The sequence below is a fragment of the Adelges cooleyi genome, unplaced genomic scaffold (genome assembly GCF_023614345.1).
Source record: "Adelges cooleyi isolate 19-005CV unplaced genomic scaffold, UGA_ACOO_1.1 ACOO_flye_CR_arks_rails_tigmint_CR_PRNA_1, whole genome shotgun sequence".
Lineage (NCBI taxonomy): Eukaryota > Metazoa > Arthropoda > Insecta > Hemiptera > Adelgidae > Adelges > Adelges cooleyi.
The window spans coordinates 1,898,615-1,918,716 of NW_026095751.1; the positions used below are offsets into that span (position 1 = coordinate 1,898,615).

Below are 20,102 nucleotides of genomic sequence, written 5' to 3' on the forward strand. Positions count from 1 at the left end.
AGATCACGGCACCACTTACGTTTTAAACGTCTGGGTGGGTCTCCAGGTATGGACAAGGTTGAGAGGTTTTTTATAAGGGGATTAGAGTGGGAGAGTAGTTTAATGTGGAATCTTTTATAGTAGGAGATAGCTTCTTCATGGACTGTTTTTAAGTTAAGGTCGTTATGGAGTGTGTAATTAGAGATATAAGGAGGTGCATTTATTAATTTTCTTAAGACAATATTTTGAAAGCATTGAATTTTATTGGTATTGGATTTTTTAGCATTGCCCCATAGCTGAAGGCCGTAAGTCCATATGGGTTTTAAAAGAGTTTTATAAATAAGAAGTTTTTTGTATTAATATCTGTAAATTTATTGTTTACGATTAATGATTTGAGTAACCGCAGACGGCTATTTAGAGACAAACGTTTAATTTTAATGTGCTGAGCCCATGTGAGTCGTTTATCTAGTGTGAGACCGAGATACTTGACAGAGGAAGAGGAGGGGATTTGTACTCCGTATAGGGAGACACCAGGACAAGGGAGAAGTCTTAGAGTAAAGGTAGTGTGAACTGATTTTGATTGATTAATTTTAAAACGCCATTTTGTATACCAGTCTTCCATTAAATGAAAATGATTTTGCAAATTGACGGATGCAATCTGTGGGTCAGAGTTACAGGACAAAATGGCTTTGTCATCAGCATAATCTGCAACAACTGTGTTAGGAGTTGTGGGTTGGTCTGAGGTATAGATATTGAATAGGACTGGAGATAGAATACCTCCTTGTGAAACTCCCGCTTTTATAGAGGCTATATCAGTTACTGAAGAACCATGACGGATTTGGAAAAAACGATCTGTTAAGTAAGATTTGAAAAACAAGTAATAAGTGGGATGCAAATTTTTTTTTAATTTATAAAGGAGGCCGTCATACCATACCCTATCAAAGGCCTGCGAAATATCAAGAAACACACTTGTGCAGTATAATTTTTTTTCGAGCGAGTACGATATTGCGTCTACTACTCTATGGACTTGATGTATAGTGGAGTGAGAAGCTCTAAAACCAAATTGGGAATTAGGCAGTATTTCATTGACAGAGAGACAGGGAAGTATTCTTTTAATTAATAATTTTTCAAAAATTTTTGCAAAGAACGGTAAAAGACTGATTGGTCTGAAGGATGTTGGCAGATCAGGGGGTTTGTTGGGCTTAGGAACTAATATAATAGTCGAGAATTTCCATAATAGAGGGAAATACGAAAGTCTAATGACTGCATTAAATATATGGGTTAAGTGGATAATAGCTTTTTTTGGAAGGCATTTTGCAACCTCAGCCGTTATTAGGTCAAAACCAGGGGATTTGTTGAAAGGATATCTAGCAATTGTGAATTTTACATCATTTGGTGTGAAGCATTTGACTGGAAGATATAGTGGTAATGGTGCGTCTAGGTATGCCATTACAGAACTAGTCGTTTCAGGTGAGTGTATATTCGGATGAGGTTTAAAAGTATCAGCTAGATGTTCTTTGAATAACTCTGCTTTTTCCAAGTCAGTGATAGCTAGACTGCCGTCAGTTTTTTTAATTGGGAGATTAGCTGTTTTATATCTAAGAGCTTGTTTGGTAGCTCTCCATAGGCTACCATCCTTAGCCGTTAAGTTAGATAAGTAATTTTTATAGGAATTGGTTTTGTGTTGAGCAAGCATTTTTTTAAGATTATTTGCTAACTTATTATATAAATGTTTATGTGACGGAAGTCTAGTGCGTTGGAATAAAGATCTAGCTCTACGTTTGTCAGATATTAATATTCTTATTTGCTCTGGTAAAACGATTGTTTTGTTTTGGGATAGTGTTATATCATCAGTAGCCGTCCAGGCAGCTATTTGAATGATATTAGTGAGATTATTTACAGCCTTATCTATGTCCTCAGTAGTTTTAAGTTTTGTGCTTAGTTTAATTTTCTGATTAACTAGATTATGAAACATATATCGATCTGTGTTTACTTGAAATAACTTGGGATGACTTTGATGAGTTTGAGGAGTTGAATTAATGGTAAGTAAGACTGATGAATGATCAGAGTTGAGCTCGAGGATATTGTCTATAGTGTAATTTAACTTGTTCGGTAGTTTTGCTACAAAAATGTCAAGTATGTCTGGATTTTTACGAAGGGACGAAGGCCAATATGTTGGACCAGGAGGAGCAAGAATATTTAATTTTTTTAATGATACAAAATCATGTAGAACAAGACCACGGGGGTTATTTGAGCGACAGCCCCAAATTTGGTGTTTGGCATTGAAGTCGCCACCGACAGTAAAATTATCTTTGAAAGTGTTAAAATAGTCGTTGAATAACATGTTCGTGACCTTATGTTTGGGAGGAGAGTATAATGCAGCAAAAGTATATGATGTATTTTTAAGTTTTAAGGATATGGAACAGGATTGTATATAGTCTTGGGAGTAATTAGGAAGAGGTAGGAATGGAATAGAAGATTTAATAAAAATAGCTACTCCTCCATGAGCAGTATTGTCTGGATGGTTGCATTTTAATAATGTATAACCAGGGATGAAAAAATTTGAGTATTCCGTAAAATGAGTTTCTGTTATAAGTGCAATGTCTATGCGTTTAGTATGAAGGACAGTTTGTAGTTCATTAATGTGGTTTTTTAAGCCATTAGCATTAAACTTGAGGATTAGTAATGAATTGTTTGTAAAAGAATGACTAGTCATTTTTCTTATCGAGCAAACTGGCGATAACTTTTGTTAGGAGAGCTATAAGGGGATTAATTAGAGACTTAAGGTCTTCAAGGAAAGATGACATGACTTTATTTATATCTAAAGAAGGTGAAGGAATTTGATTATTAGTATTATTGGAAGTCGTTTGAGCATATGTCTGTTTTGGAGATGTGTGGTTAATATTAGGGAAATCCTTTAATGAGTGGTTGTCTTGTTGTACATTAAAATTCTTAATATTAAGATTGTCATATAAAAAGTTACTTTTATGTGTAGATTTTTTCCGTTTTTGAATTTCTCTGTATACTGAGCAACCTTTGTAATTGGCTGGGTGGCTACTTGAGCATGATTTGCGAAAATATACAAAAACTTTTCTAACAATAAATTGAAATAATTTATAAATCGCATTGGCCTAAAATGAAACCACTGATTTGTTAAAAATTTACCACGAACTTTTGGTGTCACCACAATAATAAATATTTTTAAAATGAGTAGAAAACAAAGCAATGAGCGTTTTTAAATTTGATAGATATATTTTATAACTTCGCTGTAGAGCAGCGATGCTATTGGTATATGCAATGATGTGAGGTAACTTTTTTAATACTGGACCAATTCTTTTGAATGGCAACTCTACAAATCACAAAATGTATCTACTTGGTATTGAGTCGGATCGATTTGAAATTAAAGTTTCAACGTTTACTGGCTCTAATTTTTATTTTTATTTAATAAATAAAAGATCAGGGTATGGTATATTATTCTTGAAAACTAATTTGTCCAAAACATTATTGCATTTTTTTATATATTTATCGGCTGTTTTTTTTTTTTTTGGTTACATCGAGATGCAAAAGTCAAACTACGGTAGCATATCGCATGTGTTTTAGGTATATTTGATTAAGCCAAGGTTAGACGACAAAAGGTGTTAACACCAACGGTAAAAAAAAATATAGTGGATAGTAAACCTGTGTAAAAAAATGTTTTACAAAAAAATACTTCAAATATTATAATATTTGCAAAAATCCATTGTATCAAAGTGATTTTATTTAATTTTATCACTTTTATTAATAATAATTCCTGTAGATCTGTGAATTCGTTGCTTTGATTCCATTATGCCTATACTCTACTGTACTATTCTTCTCGGATAAATTCACTTTCAAATTATCGCTTTGATGCCTATTTATAAATACTGCACCTCAATTTAATAATTTCTAACTTTGCTGATTTATACTGTGCTTGGTTTGGACTAGACTGGCTTGAAAAAAATAACTACTGATTTCTTTCGAAGCGTTAATTCGATAGATTTAAAAATTCTTATAAGCCTGTGACCTCTCCGTCTCCATTATGTTCCGACCCTACTATACTGGTTTTATTATTTTATATCATAAGATAATATTTAATATAATTATTAAATCTGTACTTCAAAACTTCTTATTACAGACCACAAAGTTATTTATTAAGAAATAATAATAAGTTTAAAAAAAATACCCGAATAATAACATAAAGTACTATGTGTAACTATAAATTAGTCGTTACCTACATAATTATTGACAATCTACAATATTTTTACCGATTCAGTATATTTGAACACATAATTTTAAATACTTTTATGATACTTACATATTAAACCAATTAGCGATAAGTGACAACGGATAATTGGCCTAACCAACCGAAAATTATAGGTACGTCATTCCAGTATTGTTGGGTATTGGTTATTATCAATGATAACTTTATTACGTGAGAACTTATGACGGAATGCCCAGTGGATAAAAAATTACTTCTACAAATTTTCTAACAGTCAACATTGTAACTCATAATAGTACCTACACAAGAGTCGATCAGCTGCGCGCCAAACGGTTACCACGGACACCGCTGACCCATAATATTAAAATGTATGTAGTTAATTAACTACTCATCCAAAACGAAAAATTCAAGTATACATGTTTAAATATACAATAGCCCTCAATAATTTTAATAAAAAAAATAACGGTGTTGCCATCTGAAAATCAAAAGTTGATAAAAAAATAACTGATTTGAAAGGAGGGTAGGAACTTCAAAATTTGTGGAAAATTAAAATCACATTATATTAAAACATTTTGGAAAAAAAAAATTAAATTATTAATTAAACCTAGTGAGATATTAAGTGGTTAACGGTAAGTGGACCACCCTGTATATATATGAATCTTGAGAGGAAGCGAGAGTTTTGGATAAAAGTATTCTGCCTAGACAACCCCGTTGGTATTGAATTATCTTAAATTCAATTTAAAACAATTTAGAGTACAATAATTAACCCTTTATATTATTTTTAATTAAAAACCAAGATGATTCTAAATTATATTTCAGTTACTACGTGCATATTCAAATTTTGTAAAATCGTTTTTAATAACGAGTTGTGATTGTGTATTGATTTATAGAAGTGTTATGTGTGGACTCATATTGTGTATGTGACATCGGTACGAAACCATGAAAAATGATGCTTAAATCGATGAAAAAAAATTTTTATACAAAATACATCTAAGACTTTAATATATTATTGCATTTAATAGCACGAAAACTCTGGGTACATAGACTAGTGTAAAGTTTTTTTTCATGCGTTCTATTACTCATATGTCATCGATACGAATTTAAGGTAAATAAAACTCAAAAAATATCACCAACTATGTGTTGTTTACACGCCATATTGTTGCTATTATAATATTATACTTACGCATTTTTTCCAACGTAAAATAAAAGTAAAAAATAAGGCATGATACAATATCAGTTGGAAACCCAAATTTGGGCCTCTAACAAAAAATTTCAGTACGCGTTAGAAAAAATCGTTCTACTCGATTAGATTGTTCCAGATATATAAAAAAAATAATATTACAAAAACAAACACCATTTGACTAAAACTGTTTTGAGCGATATTCTCCTTATAATTATTGTAAAAGATGATGGTTTGCCAATTAAAACACACAAACCATATTAAAATAATGGCCTATAACACTATTACAGTAAACTATACTATTATGTTATTATGTTATATTCAGAGGGTGAACGGAAAAAAAAATCATTTTTCAGCCGAGTCTGCAACCACGAAAAAGCATTTTCATGTCTCGTCAAGCTAGTAGTCAACAGCAGTAAATTGACACAAGTAGATGTGGTATTATAAATTAAAAAAAAATATGTTAAAACAAACTCAGATATTAGTACGCCGTCTAAGACCACTTTGCGTGAAAAAAACGAAATTTCGAAAAAAAATAGTGTTATAAAACTTATATTAGGTATTTAATAAATTAAAACAATTACATTTAGGTACTGAATTGTTTAATTATCATTGTAATACTTATTCTTACATATTCTGAGACAAAAAAAAAATCATATAATTTTATTTGTATTGTAGGGTTATAAGACATTAAAACGCAATATTTCAAATATTATAATTAATAAATAAATTTAAACATTTCAATAATTCGAATAATATGTTAATGCTTATTCAACAGTTGTTTTATTTGATATGTAGAAAAATAAGAATTCTGCAATGTTCATTTTTTTTGAAGAAAAATCAAATAATGATAGGAATGTCTCCAAAATTTTTCCACAATCAATCGTTCTTGAAGATTGCGGATTGTTAGTGAGTGAATCTTCCAGAAACCTTTTTGCTTGGCTCTCATAAAGCAGACCGTCATGGTCCGTGTCATATCTTTTAAAACCAGCTACCAATAATCTGACCTCTTGTGTACTCAACACAATCTCCTAAAAAAAAGACAAAGTAAAACTATGTAAAGCGTGTAACGAACAATTAAATAATAGGCATTGAAAAAATATATAATTAGTTCAACTAAAAAAATTGTTAAATAGCGACACAATAAATTTCTAGTTGGTATAACTAAAAAAAAAGTTGGACCAATTTTTTATTTTTCCCCAGGGGAGTAATGCATGACAGCAAATGGATTTTAAATGGATATGCTTTAGCATTACTGATCCGTATAACCGTTACGATTATTTTTTTAAGAGGTACAATTATTATGTATTGCATATTTAAGTAAGATGCTTTTATATTTTGACCACAAAACTTGTAAAAATTCTTAAGCTTGTCGATCCTTGTACACCCCTCGTTAACTACTCGTAAAACAACTAAGTAAAATTCACACTTAAACAACGAGTTTACACAAGGAATGAAAGAAATGAAAGAATGAAAAAGTAATAAGACCTTAACGGCCACCGCGACCATTGTCTCTTTCTTTATAAATAATATATTTACACTTTTTACGTATAGGATCCTAGTATCTTTCCTATATAAAATAACATTCTAGCGCGGTGTGGTTGAACAACTTTGGCTTTTTTATATTATAATATTCTAAAAAAATGTAGCTTTTAATATGTTAAGCTTTACTGGCAATATGCGTCTCATATAATTGTATTATTCACTACATCAACTAAACAATGTACACCAAACTTTACATAGCACCCTGGTAAAAATAATTTATATTACATTTTCGTGAACTATAGTAGAACGTTCTGCCGTAACGATCATTAACTCCATCAACTCTTTTGCAGCGGGTCCTGTGCAAGTTTAATTTATAATATAATATATATATGACCTCAGAGTATATCTAACGTGATTATATTTATACTTTATTCTTACGGTAAGAATCAAATTGCTCATTTTGTGGCATAAACATACCAAACCCATTAAAAATTTTTTTAACTTCCAAAGGATCAATGCTACCGGTTGCTTCAGCTATATGTGATGTATACAAGTCCATGAACTCTTTTATTTGATTTTCGTTTAGACCATTGCCCTAAAAAATAAGCAAAAAGGATAAATATAAGTAAGCTGTAAAAAAAATGTCTACGCGTGTTCTATTATATGCAATTGTATAATTTTTAGCGTTTTAATAATTACTATTTAGCAATTTTCAAAAATTACAAATAGTAAGATCTTGTTCTTTTATTTTTTTTTTAAATCCTATCCGAGTTTTCCTAATCGTTATACAATGATTTTTCGTTTAATCTTCTTTTATACGGTTTCCATTTGATGTTCCTAAAAATGATAATATTCGTTGCATGAATATTTGCTTACTTCAGGTAGAATATCTATCATGACCGACAAGAATTCCACTGCGGATTCAAAACCCGGACCTAAAATTTAATAAAAGTAGTTTGTTTTATTGATGTAAACCACTACCTCGACCTTAATTTAATATTACCAATTTCAGTCCAAGGGATTAATCTCATGGCCTGTTTATATTGTTCTCCTTCGATGTTTATGGATATAAAAAAATCTCTTATATCTTTAGAAAGAATCCATCCAAGTTGTTTTAAATCTTCGGAGCGTTTAGTGAACTTTTTGACGTAATAATCTACTTCAAAGGACGTCAGCATTCGATTCTAAGTAAAATATTAAACATACACGAATATTTCGCAAACATGTATCTGTGATATTTTTATATTTGTTAATAGTTGAAATGTTTTAATGTTAAACTAGTTCTATAAGATCAAATACCTCAAAGTTGTCTTTTGTTCCTTCATACGCTAACGCCAAAACTAAATTCTTAATATTGAAATGACGTGGCTGGTTAAATTTCCATTCAAAATCAATATTCGGGTATTTAATTCCAAAATCCTCCTTCATACTGTGTGGGATATTAATCGGATATTGGTATAGTAAAATACATTTTTCTATTTGCTCCTTATTTAGTCCGGTGCTCTAAGTTAAGTAAAATGGTTTATAGTTAAATACTAGTACCGGGTGATATATCAAATGTAAGACACTCATTTTATGGTAAAACGATTTCAATATTATAGTTTTACTAATGTTTACGAAGAATTACAATATTATAAATTTATCAAAAATGTATCTTTTTTAAGATCTAAGAAGTTCTCAGGCAACCTAAATAATTAATATAGAAACCCGATTTTTAATTGTTAACCTTTTTTATGTAAAAAAATTGGGTTTTAATATTGAAAAAAGTACATATTTAATTTTATTAATTACAAGAAACAGAAATTTTTAAATAAAAATCTACTTCTTATATAACATAGTAAAACAGCCAAAAAATGTAAATCTCTTAACACAATTAAGATTGGACCGTTCTATGTAGTCGAATTTTTTTATGGAATTTTGGTCTAAAATAAACCAAAATGGCTTTTACTCATAGAAAAAATTGTTTAAACTAAAAATAATACCTTGAGTCATATACAAACTAACTGATATATTAATCGACATGGTCGAAATTTAATAAAACCTCTTTTTTCTTAAATATTACCTACAAAACTCCTTAAAAGCAGACCGCATGGAATCCCTTTAAGAACTAATTTTTCAAAACTAGTTTTCGACCAGTCAATATTTGTAGTAATTTTTTTAAAAAAAAAAAAGGATAAAATATAATATGCGTTACCTTTTAAATGTTTAAGGTCATAATAGTTTAACGTATAAGTTTTAGGACTAAATTACATAAGTCACCTTGTTCAAGTATATAATTATATTTATTTTAGGAAATATTATTTTAGAGTAATTAGTATCTTACCCATACTGATGTAAAGAAATACACCGCGTAGAAAATAACAACACTTTTAAAATGCATAACAGTTTTTAAAATAATTGAATTCCAATGAAGTACGTGTAGAATAGAACGACTATTGCCGCTGAAGTTAAAATAACGAACTAACAGAAAAACTTTGTTAGTGACGAAATTCTATAAACTTATGTGTTTGCTATTTGATTGTTTACACAAAATTGTATATTGTATAGTTTGTGTATTATTGTATTTTTTTATTCTGGTTTTCGGTTATTGTAATATTTTACTGAATAACAATTAGTAGGTAGCCAAAACAGTATGTTGGGAGTAGATAATACATTTTAGGAAATTGATCATATCGTTTTAAACTTTATATTAAATTGTGGTACGATATCTGATTGATCAGCTAAATCTATATATATATTGTATATAAATATGTTTTTTTTAAATAAGCGATTTAGAAACTAAATAGTTATCACGGGATTAAATATAATAAAAAAGTATTATATTGTAAGAGAAAATAACTATCAACTCTCAAGCTAAAATAGTATAATAAAATAGCTTTTAAATTAAATAAGTTTTTTTATTTTAATTCCACACACTGTAAATTTTTACTCATGATTTTCCGTTTAGGTGAATGATTAAATCCTACATTGGTAACCGTCGATCGGTTAACACTAACCAGCAACCCCTATTTTCTTTCTGGTTATTGAAAATACGGTACATTTTTATATGAAGCCTTTGGGTTTTATGAAAGCCATTCTAGAGACTGGGGGTCTTAAGCATGGAGTATGGGCCCCCTAGTTATTTTTATAGATTTGTATAGAAAATATTTGATGATGCATCTAACCTATATTTTAGGCTTTCGAGTACTTAAACCCATTTTTGTACGCAATATAGACTTGAGGTTCAGTAATAGTTTTCAAAACTTATTTTGAGCAGATTATATATTGAATAATTTACCTACACGACGTTAACCGTTTTTAAAATGTGATTTATAAACCAACGGTATATTATTCCACGCTCAAAAATGTGTCAAACAGATATTTTATCGACACGTAAGTTTGAATTGAAAACCTATTCGCTTACTGGTAAAACTAAATTGTGTTTGCGTTGCCTGCTGTTGTTGTCGATGGGATTGTTCTTATTTGTTCATATGTTTTGAATGCGAAAATGATTCACTGAAACACGAGTGTTTTTTGGTCTAATTAAGTCGATTTCTACTATATGCATATAATTATATGAAAATTGTTGTTTTCTTGTATTCGCAGTATTTTTTGTCATTGAAAATTATTTTAATATTAGAATAAATATAAAACCAATCTAACATGTAGTATATTTTAACTATACAGTGAACTTTGTATACTTCTACTTTGAGTCTAATTTTAGTTCCAATCACTACGGTTAAAACATATAAAGTCAAATTTTCTGCAACTTTTAGGAAAAAAGATTTATTAATTCCATAATTTTTCCAAAAAACATGCTTAATTTTAAAGTTGATTTAGTTGAATGTACGCCAGCACTTTATAAACAAAATTAAATTTATGAAAAAATGTATATATTTGTTTAATGAGCTAGTATGTCACTTTGTTATGTTCAATATATTCAATACATAAAAAAATGTTGATCTGTACATGTAATTTGTTTAATATTTTTTTTATATAAACTACTTTATTAATAAAACAATACAATAAAATTGACTGCTCAATTGACGGAGTTGTTTCCTAAAGACTTTAGATATTTGTAAGCTGCGTTATAAAGAATCTCCAAAAACATTCATCACAGTTAAGTTTAGTAATCTTATTATTTATTTTTAGTAAACGTTTAGTAATTATCAGCTTAATTTAAGCCGGTAGTTCCGACAGGCGATTCGTAGAACTTATTTTTGTTTTCTGGTTTCCCACTCATGATATTTCTGTAACGGTAAATTTTTCAACAACGTTGGCATTTTATTTGTTTTAAATAGTTATTTCTTATCATTGAGATTCCGTTCATAAACATATGGACTAATAGTTTGTGACTCAGTTACATTACATCTTAAATTGATAACAAAACTCACTTTCGTTTTGTTCTGGGAAATAAAACGAGAGTTTGTGTCACGCAAACATTAAAAGATCAGACCATGAATGTTGTATTTAATTAATAACTATTTAATTAAATAATTTTCATATTACTAAACCTTTTGTTAGTACTTACTCTGTTTTGGTTTCCTGCTTCTGATTCCGCTACACAATGAATCTCTTCGTACACTTCCGGGTGGCGTTTTCTAAACAGATCCGCGATCATTGTTCGAACTTTGTGGTGAGCCGAGTTGCGTAACAGTTCAGACCTGGGACAGGATCCACGAATGTGAGGGAGTGTTTCCATTAGTTGCTTCTCACCGCAGATTGGATTTCTGCAGTGGCTATTCCCTGGACTTCGTCCACCCGTTGCCCTATTGGCTAATGTTCATGGACATTTTTTTTTGAGTTAGTCCGTTCACTACTGGTTAATCCTACATTGTTTGAGACCCAATTGTTTGTTAATTTCTTCATCGATATCTCTCGCCGACTTTAAGTGAGCATCGTTAATACGACTGAGCGTTTGTCAAATGTTTTAATGTTGAAGTGAAGCTTGCCATTGCACTGTAAGGATACCAAGGCCTCTTAGCTTTCGTCCGGTATAATATACTGGTGTAGGTGTTACTGTACTGGCCATAGGTGTTTGATATGTCGGTATCTGATATTTGTTTGACCGCATAGTCTCGACATGCGTTGAAAATAGTCGATGATAGTTGGGACCCTTGTGCGACACAACAATGTGATTTAATTTGGTTGGACCTCATTTTATATATTTCCAACTTTGTTGAATTTGTCGTGGCCAATGATGTCACCAGTTTGGTTAAATTCGTAGGTAGTGGCAGAGAGTTAAATGTATTTCTTATGTGATCATGACCAACCCTATCAAACGCTTTTGATAAAACAAGCATTACAATGCGTATGTCACTCTTTTTTTCTATGGCTGAACGAAAACATCCGTCCACAATCGATGCGTTTATGTGAACACCGGATATTCCATTAATAAATCCTCTTTGTAGTTGGCTGAAGTGGATCGTTTCTCTTATTGCCTGGTCAAGACATCGTTCAATTATGCGACGAATGACGCTGAACATATTAATTGGTCTTCAGTTTTTTAAGTCAGTTTCTGTGCCTTTACCTTTAAAAATTAATATGGTTCGGCCAGTTCGCAACTTTGATGGGACAAAGTCCCATGCTAACATTATCTTAGCAATGGCCAAATTTGCAGGTGCACATTTAGCCTTTCGGATGGTTTTGAGTACAACTCCATCAGGCCCTGGAGATGTATCGATGGATATCTTCTTGATTGCTAACTCTACATCGCATAGCTTGATGTCAAAGTCTTCTAACTCACTGCTGTTGATATACATCTAGAGTTTTATGATTTGGTGTTTTCGTAGCTGTTTTAGTGGAGTTCAACACGTGCTGTGCTACTTTACGCCGTTGATTTGCGTATTGCCATTGTGCCAAATCGTATTTATGTTGATTGCTGATCACTTTTTTCCTCCGTTTTGACAATCTCTGTGAATTTGTCGTATTTTTATATCCCCGGTCGTTGCTAGCAGCTAATCCTTTTTTCCTTTTCCTGTAGTACGCTACAGCCGGATGTACAGGGCCGGGGAGATGACTATTGGCCTCAAACAGAAAGCAAACAAATTTTGAGACTAAAGAGTCGACAAATTCTACTGTCTCGATCTGAGGTGGTAGTTGAATGAATCTAATAAATTCCGTCTCAAAATTTGTCGCCTCTTGGATTATTTGATTAATGGAGATATCATTATCAACAGAGTTTAATACATTATTTACCAGGGTTGTACTCATTGTCTGACGTTGGGTATTATCTTGAGTGCCTATAGGTAAGCCATCTATAATTCTTTGAACTCTTCTTTGAGCACACGCTCCAGAGGCTTTAGCCAAATTTCCATTTAGAGAAATACATGTTTTTCCACAACCGAGGAATGTCACTTTTGGTTTCGTGCTCCTTGATGTTCCTGTATCTGCAACCAAATTGGCATTACCTCCAGATGGCCCCGGCCCGCTAATATTAAAAGGGCGTCGCACCGCCCATTTTTAAGGAGTAAAGAATAGGCAATTTTTTACGAAATCTTAATTTAAAGGTTAAACTGTGATGTGTAATTATTAGTTCAATAACTAGGACACTATTTTTGTAATATTTGTTATTATAATCGTCCATTATTATACTGTTTAAATTGTCCTACAATTTATTGTATTAAAACGACTATAGTTTAATTGAAACATGTTTTTAAATAAATACATAATTTATTTTCCCACTTCTTAATTAGTAAAACACTCAATGTTGTTAAAGAAATTTCTATATTAAAACAATATATAAGGTTATACTAAAATTTGTATAAAATGGGTGGTAAAGCCCCTTTTTGTTACTACTCAAGTTCAGTCAAATTCTCTTTTACCAAAAAAATAGCTTAACAAGCATAACTAAATTAATATACAGGTTGCTATAAGAGATTCCAAAATCACCCCTCCCTAAATCCTGTTACCCAAGGTCGGAAAAATCACAATGACCTTGAAATATTATTGTATGGTAAAAAAAAAATGATTCACATAGGTGGTTTTCTCATAACTTTAAAAAAATCGTCAACAAGTCATGTTGGCCTTGAAATTCTAAAGACCATGAGTATTTGTCGGACACCGTTATCAAAATGCAAGTTAAACATGGGTATCTAAAAAATAGACACTGTCTTTTGGCTTTGTATAATATTTTTAACACAAACGAGCACTGTATTTCATTTATGTAAACAGTGCAAAATTTAAACGCACAACGAATCACACAAGTGTTTTTCTAAAGTAAAATAGTTATGTTTTCGAGTAAACGCTTAGGCAAGAATTCAGTGAAATGCAATTGATCACCAATTATTTGAATAAAAATCCACCGTCAGTTGTTCCCACACGTTAGCTGAACTAAATTAACACAAAATCACAATTGAAAACGCGATATCTATATACATAATCTTATACATATATATATATAGTCGGTAACGTTCAGCGTTCGCACAGATTTTCCAATTGACCCCCAGCTCAATGACATATCCATGTTAAAAAAATTAGGGGTCTCATTTTAGGTCAAGACGAACCAATAAGTCCACTGATCAACGGAATCTCGCAAAAGCCTGTTTTATATATATAAATATATATATATATATATATACAGGGTGATACATTAATAATTATACGCTTATTTTTTCTGAAAACATTTTTTTACACAAACTGAAGTGTCTCCAATTAACAAAACTACAAAAACTACAGGTTTTAGTAGCAAGTTTGAAGGTACTTGTATATTATTGTAAGGTGTGTGTTTTACAACGATATATTATTTTGTTTTCATTATTGATGAGCAAAAGTTTGTCAAAGCAAACGAATGCAGCCAAATAACGGCTGAAAACGTTTAGTACTTTTTCTGGGGGTCTAAAAAAGGTGGACTTTTGTAAAACTTAAATGTAAACTTATACGCTTGATTTTCTTTTTAAATTAAGAATATTTTTCCGAAAATAACGAGCAATCTTTAGCAATTGATATTTTGATTGTTTTTTATGCTAACTACTGAAAGTAACGATAAATATGTAAAATATTGAAATTTGTCATAAACAGTCGAACAAACGGTGGCCTTAGTTGATAGTTGTTAAAGTATATTATGATGCGAGTATTTTTTTTTTGTGATTCAGCTGCTACGGCTGACGATACACAAATACAAATGTATACCTCTTGGGACAAAATATATATTATAGGCAAATTGTGAAATGTAGTACCTACATTTTTTTTTATATAACTTACTAAAAGTTGTAACAGTAAATCATTAAAAAGCTCTCTTTATTGTAATTTAATACATAAAAAAAAAGTAAAGGAAATAAGTAAAAAATTCAAAATTATGGAAAAATACAAAAAAATTCAAAATCGTCATAAGCGGTTTCAATAAATTTGGTATTATAAATTTATAAAAAAATATGTTAAAAAAAACACAGTTGTAATGTTCCGGAAGAAAGTTAACTAAGTGCTTAAGGAACTCTGATAATAGTACGCCGTCTAAGACCACTTTGCGTGAAAAAAACTAATTTCGAAAAAAAAAAATTGTTCATAAAAATTATAATAGGTATTTAATAAAATAAAAACAAAAGTATTTTGGTACTGAACTATTTAATCATCATCGTAATACTTATTCTTGCATATTGTGACAAAAAAAAAATCATATAATTATATTATTATTGTAGAGGTATAAGACATTAAAATATTTCAAATATTATAATTAATAAATACATTTAAACATTTCAATAATTCGAATAATATGTTAATGATTATTCAACAGTTGTATTATTTGTTATGTAGAAAAATAAGATTTCCGCAATGTTCATTTTTTTTGAAAAAAAATCAACCATTGATCGAAGTTTCTCGCAAATTTCTCCACAATAGTTTGTTCTTGAAGATTGCGGATTGTTAGTGAGTAAATCTTCCAGAAACCTTTTTGCTTGGCTCTCATAGAGCAGACCGTCATGGTCCGTGTCATATCTTTTAAAACCAGCTACCAATAATCTGACCTCTTGTGTACTCAACACAATCTCCTAAAAAAAAGACAAAGTAAAACTATGTATAGCGTGTAACGAACAATTAAATAATAGGCACAGAAAAAATACATAGTTGGTCCAATAAAAAAGGATGGTTAAAAAGCGACACAATAAGTTTCTAGTTGGTATAGGTAACTAAAAAATTAGTTGGATCGACTATTTATTTTTCCCGTGAGGAGTAATGCTTGACAGCAAAGGAATTTTAAATGGATATGCTTTAGCATTACCGATCCGTATAACCGTACAATTAATAAGTATTGCATATTTAAGCAAGATGCTTTTATAATTTGACCACGAAAAATTGTTAAGCTTGTCTCCTTGTACACTACTCGTTAACTACTCGTTAAATAACTAAGTAAAATTCACACTAAAACAACAAGTGTACACAAAAAAATGAAAGAACGAAAAAGTCGTAAGACCTTAACGGCCTACCCTATCTTTATAAATAATATACTTACACTTTTGACGCATAGGATCCTAGTACTTTTCCTAAATAAAATAACAGTCTATCGCGCTGTGTTTGGATAACTTTGGCTTTTTTATATTATATTATTCTCAAAAAAATTAGTTTTTAATATGTTAAGCTTTGCTGGTAGAATGCGTCCCATATAATTATATTATCCGCTATATCAACTAAACAATGTACAGCAAACTTTGCATAGCACCCTGGTAAAAATAATTTATATTACATTTTTGTGAACTGTCCTAGAACGTTCTGCAGTAACGATCATCAACTCCATCAACTCTATTGCAGCGGGCCCTGTGCAAGTTTCAATTATAATATATTATATAAGAACTCTAAGTATATCTAACGTGAGTATGTTTATTCTTTATTCTTACGGTAAAAATCAAATTGCTCTTCTCGCGGCATAAACATACCAAACCCATTGAAAATTTTTTTAACTTCCAAAGGATCAATGCTACCGGTTTCTTCAATTATATGTGATGTATACAAATCCATGAACTCTTCTATTTGACTTTGGCTTAGACCATTGCCCTAAAAAGTAACCAAAAAGGATAAATATAAGTAAGCTGTAAAAAAAATGTCTACCCATGTAAAATTGTATGCGGCTGTATAATTTTTAGCGATTTAATAATCGCAATTTAGTAATGATTCTCTAACTGTTAAAACAACATTTTCAAATTCAATTTATCCATAAAAATTTATATGGTCAATTTTCAAAAATTGCAAATAGTAGGACCTTGTTTTTTTATTTTTTTTTTAAATCCTACCCGAGTTTTCCTAATTGTTATACAATGATTTTTATTTTATACGGTTTCCATTTGATGTTCCTAAAAATACTATTATTCGTTGCATGAATATTTGCTTACTTCCGGTAGAATATCTATCATGACCGACAAGAATTCCACTGCGGATTCAAAACCCAAACCTAAAATTTAATAAATGTAGTTCGTTAGTTTGATGTAAACCATTACCTCGACCTTAATTTAATAATACCTCTTTCAGACCAAGGGATAATTCCCATGGCCTTATCTAATTGTTCTTCTTCTATGTTTATGGATCTTAAAAAATCTTCTATTTTTGCAAAAGGAAGCCATCCAGGGTGTTTTAAGTTTATGGTATATTCATAAAACTTTTTGACGTAATAATCTACTTCAAAGGACGTCAGCATTGGATTCTAAGTAAAATTATAAACATACACGAATATTTCGCAATAATGTATTTGTGATATTTTGATATTTGTTAATAGTTGAAATGTTTTAATGTTAAACTAGTTCTATAAGATCAAATACCTCAAAGTTGTCTTTTGTTCCTTCATACGCTAATGACAAAACTAAATTCTTAATATTGAAATGACGTGGCTGGTTAAATTTCCATTCAAAATCAATATTCGGATATTTAATTCCAAAATCCTCCTTCTTACTGTGTGGGATATTAAACGGGTATTTGTATAGTAAAATACATTTTTCTATTTGCTCCTTATTTAGTCCGGTGCTCTAAGTTAAGTAAAATGGTTTATAGTTAAATAATAGTACCGGGTGATATATCAAATGTAAGACACTCATTTTATGGTAAAACGATTTCAATATTATAGTTTTACTAATGTTTACTAAGAATTACAATATTATAAATTTATCAAAAATGTATCTTTTTTAAGATCTAAGAAGTTCTCAGGCAACCTAAATAATTAACATAGAAACCCGATTTTTAATTGTTAACCTTTTTTTTGTAAAAAAATTGGGTTTTAATATTGAAAAAAGTACATATTTATTTATTTAATTACAAGAAACAGAAATTTTTAAATAAAAATCTACTTCTTATAAAACATAGTAAAACAGCCAAAAAATGTAAATCTCTTAACACAATTAAGATTGGACCGTTCTATGTAGTCGAATTTTTTTATGGAATTTTGGTCTAAAATAAACCAAAATGGCTTTTACTCATAGAAAAAATTGTTTAAACTAAAAATAATACCTTGAGTCATATACAAACTAACTGATAATTTAATCGACATGGTCGAAATTTAATAAAACCTCTTTTTTCTTAAATATTACCTCTACAAAACTCCTTAAAATCAGACCACGTACCAGTCAACATTTTTAGCATTTTTTTTTTTTTAAGTTAATAAAATATATTATGCGTTACCTTTTAAAAGCTTAAGGCCATAATAGTTTAACGTATAAGTTATAGGACTAAATTACATAAGTCACCTTGTTCAAGTACATAATTATCTTTATTCAAGGAAATATTATTTTAGATTAATAAGTATCTTACCCATACTGATGTAAAGAAATACACCGCGTAGAAAATAACAACACTTTTAAAATGCATAATAGTTTTTAAAATAATTGAAATCCAATGAAGTACGTGTAGAATAGAACAACTATTGCCGCTGATGTCAAAATAACGAACTAACAGAAATACTTTGTGAGTGACGAAATTCTATAAACGTTATGTGTTTGCTGCTTGATTATTTACACACGGTGTACAGTCACTGGTAAGGTGGATGTCGTAGAGACATACAAAATGGTATATTATATTTTTTTTTAATTATTGTATTTTTTTATTCTGGTTTTCGGTCATTGTAATATTTTACTGATTGTTCTTATTTATACAAATGTTTTGTCGGTCCCAACTATATGCATAATGTTGTTTTCATGTATTCGCAGTATTTTTTGTCATTGAAAATATTTTTATATTATAATAAATATAAAACCAATCTAACAATTAGTATATTTTAACTATACAGTATACTTAATATACTTCTACTTTGAGTCTAATTTTAATTCCAAACACTATGGTTAAAAACATATAAAGTCAAATTTTCTGCAACTTTTAGGAAAAACAATTTATTAATTCCATAATTTTTCCAAAAAACATGCTTAATTTTAAAGTTGATTTAGTTCAATGTACGCCAGCACTTTATAAACAAACGTTGGCATTTTATTTTTTTAAAATAGTTATTTCTTATCATTGAGATTCCGTTCATAAAAATATGGAGCAATAATTTGTGGCTCAATTACATTACACCTTAAATTGATAACAAAACTCACTTGCGTTTTGTTCTGGGGAATAAAATGAGAGTTTGTGTCACGCAAAGATCAGACCATGGTTGTTTTTTTAATTAATAACTATTAAATTAAATCATTTTTGCATAACTAAACCTTTTATTGGTACTCACTCACTATTTTAAAACTTATAAGGTATATTATGTTATAATAAGAGTGTTTATAAGGACTTTAAAAAAAAATATGTTGAATTGAAAAATTTTAAATCAGAAAGTTGGTTAAGAACAGCTGAATCCATTTATTTTTATTTCATAATCAGTATTATCTTACATTTAATATCTGGAAAATCAATAACGTAATAAATTCTAAAATAATAAGACTGATCTTATAGAAGAAAAACATTGTTTAACGATACAAATTGAAGTATTGACCATACTATTAGACTATTTTAACGGGTACGTTTTACTAAAGTTATTTAAAAGTAGCAATATTAAATTTAAAAAAATAGATATTGCTCAGGACTACGGGTTTTTGCCTTGAACATGCGTTTTCAGTAAGTCTTTTCCATTTATTCTATATCTCCTCTTCACTCCCCTTTCTCCTTCCTGTTTCCTCCCCAGCCAGCCTATGGTGACAAAAATCGACAGACCCTATCAATACCCTATCGAAGCCTAATCGTGATCATTATCACCCAAAACATCCATGCTAAAATTCCAATTTTAATTTTTTAAGAAATAATATATAATTGGAAACAATAGCACATAACTTTTGTTAACAATTATAT

General features: G+C 30.0%; 1 protein-coding gene across 4 annotated transcripts; it reads right to left on the reverse strand.

Annotated features, from left to right (window-relative positions):
• Nucleotides 1-6,138: 6,138 nt before the first annotated feature.
• On the reverse strand, nucleotides 6,139-18,794 carry LOC126833534 (uncharacterized). Of its 4 annotated transcripts, none has more exons than XM_050564969.1 (7): nucleotides 9,205-9,319; nucleotides 8,181-8,384; nucleotides 7,885-8,065; nucleotides 7,758-7,816; nucleotides 7,320-7,476; nucleotides 7,167-7,237; nucleotides 6,139-6,427 (listed from the first exon to the last, which is right to left on the reverse strand). In XM_050564969.1, the coding sequence occupies exons 1-7, from the start codon at nucleotides 9,259-9,261 to the stop codon at nucleotides 6,164-6,166; spliced, it is 993 nt and encodes a 330-aa protein (XP_050420926.1). In that variant the 5' UTR covers nucleotides 9,262-9,319; the 3' UTR covers nucleotides 6,139-6,163. The 4 variants fall into 4 exon arrangements, with proteins under 4 accessions (XP_050420926.1, XP_050420918.1, XP_050420909.1 ...); XM_050564961.1 differs by lacking the exon at nucleotides 9,205-9,319 and adding an exon at nucleotides 18,585-18,794 and having other exon boundaries at nucleotides 6,143-6,427; XM_050564952.1 differs by lacking the exons at nucleotides 7,167-7,237; nucleotides 7,320-7,476; nucleotides 7,758-7,816; ... (1 more) ...; nucleotides 8,181-8,384; nucleotides 9,205-9,319 and adding exons at nucleotides 16,537-16,607; nucleotides 16,688-16,844; nucleotides 17,180-17,238; ... (1 more) ...; nucleotides 17,603-17,806; nucleotides 18,585-18,792 and having other exon boundaries at nucleotides 6,149-6,427.
• Between the last annotated feature and the right edge of the window lie 1,308 nt (nucleotides 18,795-20,102).